At 42.8% G+C, this 6,459-nt stretch overlaps 2 protein-coding genes across 2 annotated transcripts; one reads left to right on the plus strand and one right to left on the minus strand.

The window, feature by feature from the left end:
• On the minus strand, positions 1 to 1,437 carry LOC593919 (probable peptide chain release factor C12orf65 homolog, mitochondrial). Its single transcript, XM_011664175.2, has 2 exons — positions 796 to 1,437; positions 1 to 327 (listed from the first exon to the last, which is right to left on the minus strand). Exons 1-2 carry the CDS (start codon positions 1,348 to 1,350, stop codon positions 70 to 72), a joined length of 813 nt encoding a protein of 270 aa, XP_011662477.1. The 5' UTR covers positions 1,351 to 1,437; the 3' UTR covers positions 1 to 69.
• A 3,389-nt stretch (positions 1,438 to 4,826) lies between these two features.
• Positions 4,827 to 5,699, plus strand: LOC105446014. The gene has a single exon (XM_030992531.1). It carries the CDS (start codon positions 4,827 to 4,829, stop codon positions 5,697 to 5,699), a length of 873 nt encoding a protein of 290 aa, XP_030848391.1.
• The last annotated feature ends 760 nt before the right edge of the window (positions 5,700 to 6,459 follow it).

The raw sequence follows: 6,459 nt of genomic DNA on the forward strand, positions 1-6,459 counted from the left end.
TATGAAAATCTCTCTTATTGCAATCAAGCCTTCAATGGTTTTATTTCTTTACTCTATTGAAGGGAAGTCTCACATATCTTTGTCTGTAACATCTTGATTTCCATTACCACTTGACTCCTCCTCCTCATCATCTACACTCGATCGTAGTGCCTTCAGCTTTTCAAGTTTCAGTCGCGTCTTTCGTTTCTTCTCCTCTCGCTTCTTGTTCATGGTCTGTTGGTATTGAGAGATGGCGCTCTGGTCGGCATGGAGATGCTGATCCAGCCTCTCTTTCATCAAGAGACGGGCAATTTTCTGGTTTTCGCTCTGAGATCTCGTCTGATGACACTTTAAAAACAAGCAGATGCAAAAGATGATAACAATTACACAATGTTTAAAAATAAGATGATTCTATGGCACTGATGGATAAAAATGATACCCAACCTAAACATATTCTGTTGTTTTTGTTTGCGTATCCTGTTACCACTATCAAAATGTTAAAGGGGGAGGGAAGGGGGGTGAAGTATGACTAACAGATCATCAAAATCCACCCCCCCCCCCCTCACAATACATACCTTGCCCATGTCTATGACACTGGATGTTAAAGAAAGATAGAGTAAGTCTGTCCATAAAGGTTATCCAAGGGAATTAAAAAAAAAAGTGGTCATTATAGACAGATGGCCTTCCTACATAATTTCTTCGTTAATATACACATAACATCCTCTTTGTAGGGAAGTAGTAAAAGTGCCAGCCTACAACAAAAATTTGTGGTCCTTATACTACAGAGATATAGTCAAGTTAAATGGACCCTGTTACCTTGACAACAAGTCCGGTTGGGATATGTTTCAGGACCACACAGTTACTGGTCTTGTTGGTGGCCTGGCCTCCTGGTCCAGACCCCCTTACAAACTGCTCCTCCAGCTCTTCCTCCTTGAGATCAGGGAGCTTGCTCCGGATCCTTGCACGGAGCTTGTCCCTTGTCGTGGTCGTAGATTTACAGCGTACTGCAGCAGGCCCACTGGACACCCTTTCTAATGGGAGATGACCACTCCATGTAGTCATGTATGGATATGCTCCTGTCCTTGATATACCAGCACAAGGTTGCCAACTTAAGGATAGAAGTTGGTGAAAGTTCCTAACCTGAAATGCACTGTAATTTGATACTCTTTCTTTATTCAAGAAAGATCTGAACGTTTTTCCATATTTATCAAATACATATACCCTAAAGCTAGTCAAAAGTGGATTTCCATAAGTCTGACTTATTGTTGGCCTGAATACACAAGAAGTGTTCCTCAAATCATATTTGGGTCTGCCAGAGTTGGTTATTCCTCCTGATAGACAGAAAGATAAACTCTTGCATTTTGGAGACATACTAACTGGTGGTTTACAATACTCCTCAGGTAAATTTCTCTGTTTCTTCTCCTGTTTCTTATCTAAAGTTCTGCTTGTAACATCCACATGAATTATGAGTAATGAAAGGATGAGAATATACGCCAAGTAGACTAGTCTATGACATGACAGTAGATCTAGACTTACAATTTGAATTTTTAAATTATTCTTTCTAACATCGGTCTAGACCTAGACTAGACCGAATTTACCGTCTCTTTCGTTCGTTAGCCTCTTATTGGGGTAGGGTCGGCCGGCTCTCTCTTTAGAGACGGAAAACCGTCTATACACATTCCCTTGATAACGCCACGGCCATTTCAGGTCGTAGCGTTTTGCCCCCAAAATCCCCCAAAATGTCATTTTACCTCGCGCATATCCAAATGTAAATTAGGCCTACTTACTAACTTGATTGAAATAATCCGTTTAATGGTCCCTTTTAAGGAAATTATGGGTCAAAATCGACATCCATGTTGAAAATCTTGCAAGCCGTGTTAAACTCTCGCTGCCGGAGTCATCTAAATCAATCTCATCCCTTCTAGTCTACGCCGAAGGCAAAATGATTATGAAGGAAAAACTGTGCGCCATCTACACGTTCGTAATGGCGTTATCACAGTTTTTCCTTCATAATCATTTTGCCTTCGGCGTAGACTAGAAGGGATGAGATTGATTTAGATGACTCCGGCAGCGAGAGTTTAACACGGCTTGCAAGATTTTCAACATGGATGTCGATTTTGACCCATAATTTCCTTAAAAGGGACCATTAAACGGATTATTTCAATCAAGTTAGTAAGTGGAACCGATGTATTATAGCCTAGGCCTAGACCTAATTTACATTTGGATATGCACGAGGTAAAATGACATTTTGGGGGATTTTGGGGGCAAAACGCTACGACCTGAAATGGCCGTGGCGTTATCAAGGGAATGTGTATAGACGGTTTCCGTCTCTAAAGAGAGAGCGGCCGACCCTACCCCAAGAGGCTAACGAACGAAAGAGACGGAAAATTCGGTCTAGACCTAACTTAGACCTAGATCTAGACGTTAGATTCTAAGTTTTTTTTTAAATTTTACTGCTAATTTAGATTAGTCTAGACTCTAGGTGTCATCAAATGTCACTAAAGTACTGATTTTTTTTAGTGAAATCAGTTGAGTTTTGTACAGTGGTGTTTGAAATGTTAAGTATCATTAATAATAATAGCACAGCCAGGATAGTAATGCAGCTGGTATGTCTGTGTGGAGTCGAGGTGGTGCAATTGTGGAGTCTTGAGATCCATACCGGTGACACAAATATGAAGAGGTGGGACCAAGCACCGTATCCGACAAAAAGATATTTGAAAATCACTAACACCAGACGACTTAAGGATACTCTAAGGACCTATAATCAATAGAGATGATTTTAGCTTACCTTTGGACCGTTGATGTAAATCTGTGAGCGTCACATTGAGCTTTGTTTAGGAGATTTTCGTTTTGATTGCATCTGTAGCGACAAATGTTACAGTGCATTCATTTATAATTCACTGGTATACATATTGTGTTTTTAATCCAAAATGGCCGCTTTAGAAGTCATTGAGAGTTCGAGGATTTGGTATTACGCCATGTCCTCAGAACTGGTTTTAACTCGATTTATTATATAACGATGTTTATTCATTAGTATTTTCATCACATGATGAATTAACATAGATGTACGCGTATTTATTCATAAGTATTTAGATCACGTGCCTTATTAACATACATGTGCGCTTGTTTTGAACCAATCGCGCTGTAGTTGATTGGCGCTCTTCTGATTTTCCTGTGCGGGAATCAGTGAGCTGTTTTAATATTGGTATACACACATGCTGTTATTGTGTTGATATTTGTACCTAGAAAATTGTATCCAACGAGGATTGAACTGCTACGTCCCCGGACCATCCCGGTGGACGTGCTCACCTATTTACATTTGTACGTTTTGCAAGATATATTTTGACTCTCTCGATGTTCAGCATTGACGACACTTTAATTCACCAGCAGTGAGAATAGAACATTTAATATGATCTAAAGCTTTTCTCACCTGCATTATTGTTTGACAACCTTTTATCATCGACTTCATATGATATATATTGTCTTGACATTTTGATTCTTCGACCTGCATCGCAAGTTGATCTATTGACCTCGACTGCATCATTATTGTATTCGATTGACTGTCTCATCATCATCATCGACATCATCGCCTTCACCAGCGTTGTCTTCATCATCGTTGTCTTCATCATCGTTGTCTTCATCATCGTTGTCTTCATCATCGTTGTCTTCATCATCGTTGTCTTCATCATCATCTGCACCATCATTGTCTTCATCACCGTAGACGTAGACTAGTCATCGTCTTCATGTATCATTGTTATCGTTCATCTAGCGTCGATCATCGTCTGCATTTTCTACGCGATCGACAACCAGCTCATCGACCACTGTTTTCGACTAGCTAGTTTCTACATCTATCTAGAACTTGAAGAAGATCTACTCTGAATTTCAACTCCAATGACTCACGTAACGTTAATTATATTGTGATTTATGCCTTGCATTGTTTATCATTGTGATGCCTTATTTTGACTGACTGAGTGCCTGTTGTTGAGTGCGTACGCTTACTAACACATATTTTACATGCACTAGTTCTAGGCCTATATATACCTGGTCTACTGATCTAGATCTGCTATAGTCTAGATCCACTGATATATTGTTGTATTCTCGTGTTGTGCATTCCGTACACATACACAAGTAGAGATTTGTTTAGTGGTTTCTTGAACCACAATATTTCGTGCCTATGTAAGTAAATCTAAACGCTGTCTACAGTCTAGCTTAGATTTGAGTAGTATTTTCTTGACTGTTATTATTCATGCAGTGTGCATGATATTTAACTGACTTGTTTTAGTACTGTCTTAAGTTGTACTGAACAGGACTCCTGATATTTCGAGACTTGTATTAAGCGGTAATCATTAATACCATAGTGCCTAAGTTGAGTCTCCTTTACATTAATGTGCTGTTGGAAGTTATCTATGTTTGATTATTAATAGTAACTACCAAGGGCCTAGTGATAGTTTAATTGTCTGTCACTGTTGAGATAGACAGAAGAGGTTTCTGATAATTCTGTAATCATTGTTTCTTATGTGAAATTATAGAATATAGAACCAGTTTTTAACCATAAGCAATTTGTCTGGATGTGATCATTTATTAAGTGTTTTATTGTCTAGAGGGATACTGCTTTTTAGTAGTTTAATTAAAAAAGGAATTATGTGGGATTACTAGTTAACACGCAACGTAGTCCATACCCCATGTAGTTTTCAAAATTGGTGACCCCGACGTGATCCCCCTGAGATAAGAAACATTTAGTTAGATTACCTTTGCTTATTAATATTTTTTTTTTTACCATTAGGTAATCACATTTCTTACTGATACACTGAATTTAGATTTGTGAACAGTGGACGTGGCGCGTCGTCATGCCCGCACCAAATACTGCCGAGGAGGGCCCTCCGCCGGAGCATGAGCAGGCGGGAGCCACGGCCGGGGCTAGCGTACAGGCCACCCAAGGCGTCGGCGCAGTCAGCATTAAGCTCCCCCCTTTTTGGAGGGGAGACCCGGAGGTATGGTTTGCCCAAGCCTCTGCTCAGTTTGAGACTAGAGGCATAACCAGCGAGCAGACCAAATACGCCTATATTATAGCGACATTGCCGTCGGATGTTGCGCTCGAGATCCGCGACATATTGATTAGTCCACCCCCGATCAAGCCTTATACTGAGCTGCGTGCCCTGCTCATATCGCGAATGACCTCCTCTGAACAGCGCCGAGTTCAGATGTTATTGAATGAAGAGGAATTAGGCGACCGAAAACCTAGTCAACTTCTGAGGCGCATGCAGCAGCTGCTAGGCATGCAGCAGCTAGAGAAGGGGATTTTGCGGGAATTGTTTCTGCAGCGCCTGCCACAGAATGTCCGCCTCATTCTGGCATCATCGAGCGACGCGCTTCCGCTTTCTGAGTTGGCCAATTTAGCCGATAAAATTCTAGAAGCGTCAATTCCCGTCACTGGAATTTCAGCACCCAGCGCCACAGTCGCAGCTGTATCTAACTCTAACCCCGATCTTCAACACCAAGTCCTTGAGCTCACGAAAATGGTGAAGGAGCTGACTGCCACTGTCGGTCGCATGCGGAGCCGAAGCCGAAGCCGCAGCATGAGCAGTAACCGTAAGCGCGACTCATCCGGTAGTAAATCAGCGAGCACTTCAGAATTGTGCTGGTATCATGAGAAGTGGGGTGAGAAGGCTCACCAGTGCCGCCCACCATGCACATATAGCAAGCCGGCGGAAAACAACTAGGCCAGGAGGTGGGCGCGACAAGCCTCACTGGCCCTCTTCGTGACGGTCGCTTGTTCTATGTCACAGATAGAGATTCTGGGACACGATTTTTGGTCGATACGGGTGCCGCGGTAAGCGTAATTCCTGCCAACACCGCTGATAAGAGGCACCTTATGCCACTTGTTTTGCAGGCTGCAAACAAGACGCGCATATGCACATATGGGCAGCGTGAGCTCACAGTGTGTATTGGGCTGCGGCGTTCGTTTAAGTGGTCATTCATATTGGCCGATGTTTCGCAGCCTATCCTCGGCGCAGATTTTTTAAGGCATTACGGCTTACTGGTGGATTTGCGCACAAACCGACTTTGGGATGCCACCACTAGTCTGTCCGTACATGGCATCGCCTCCGACTTACCGTAGCTGAATCTCACAATAGTGCAAGTAGACTCCGATTCTGTCTACAAACGCTTACTTGCCGAGTTCACGGAAGTAACTCGGCCCATGTTTAAGAACTGTCCGTTGAAACATGACGTCACACATAGAATACTCACAACCGGCCCACCAGTTTCGGCACGACCTCGACGCTTAGCGCCGGACAAACACAAGATCGCTAAAGACGAGTTTGGCCGGTTACTCGATTTGGGCATTGTCGAGCCCTCAGACAGTTCATGGGCGTCGCCGCTCCACATGGTGCCAAAGAAGTCAGGCGGTTGGCGACCATGTGGCGATTACCGCGCTCTTAATCGCGTGACCGTCCCGGATCGCTATCCCATTCCGCACCT

The sequence above is a fragment of the Strongylocentrotus purpuratus genome, unplaced genomic scaffold, assembly GCF_000002235.5.
Source record: "Strongylocentrotus purpuratus isolate Spur 01 unplaced genomic scaffold, Spur_5.0 spur5_scaffold_2, whole genome shotgun sequence".
Taxonomy (NCBI): domain Eukaryota; kingdom Metazoa; phylum Echinodermata; class Echinoidea; order Camarodonta; family Strongylocentrotidae; genus Strongylocentrotus; species Strongylocentrotus purpuratus.

What these genes read in the sequence shown, in the direction of transcription:
- LOC593919 (XM_011664175.2), bottom strand. Translation starts at nt 1,350, where the DNA reads ATGTCTCCAAAATGCAAGAGTTTATCTTTCTGTCTATCAGGAGGAATA. An exon ending in CAACCGGACTTGTTGTCAAG is followed by an intron (nt 328 to 795) that starts GTAACAGGGTCC and finishes TTGTTTTTAAAG; the next exon opens with TGTCATCAGACGAGATCTCA.
- LOC105446014 (XM_030992531.1), top strand. Translation starts at nt 4,827, where the DNA reads ATGCCCGCACCAAATACTGCCGAGGAGGGCCCTCCGCCGGAGCATGAG.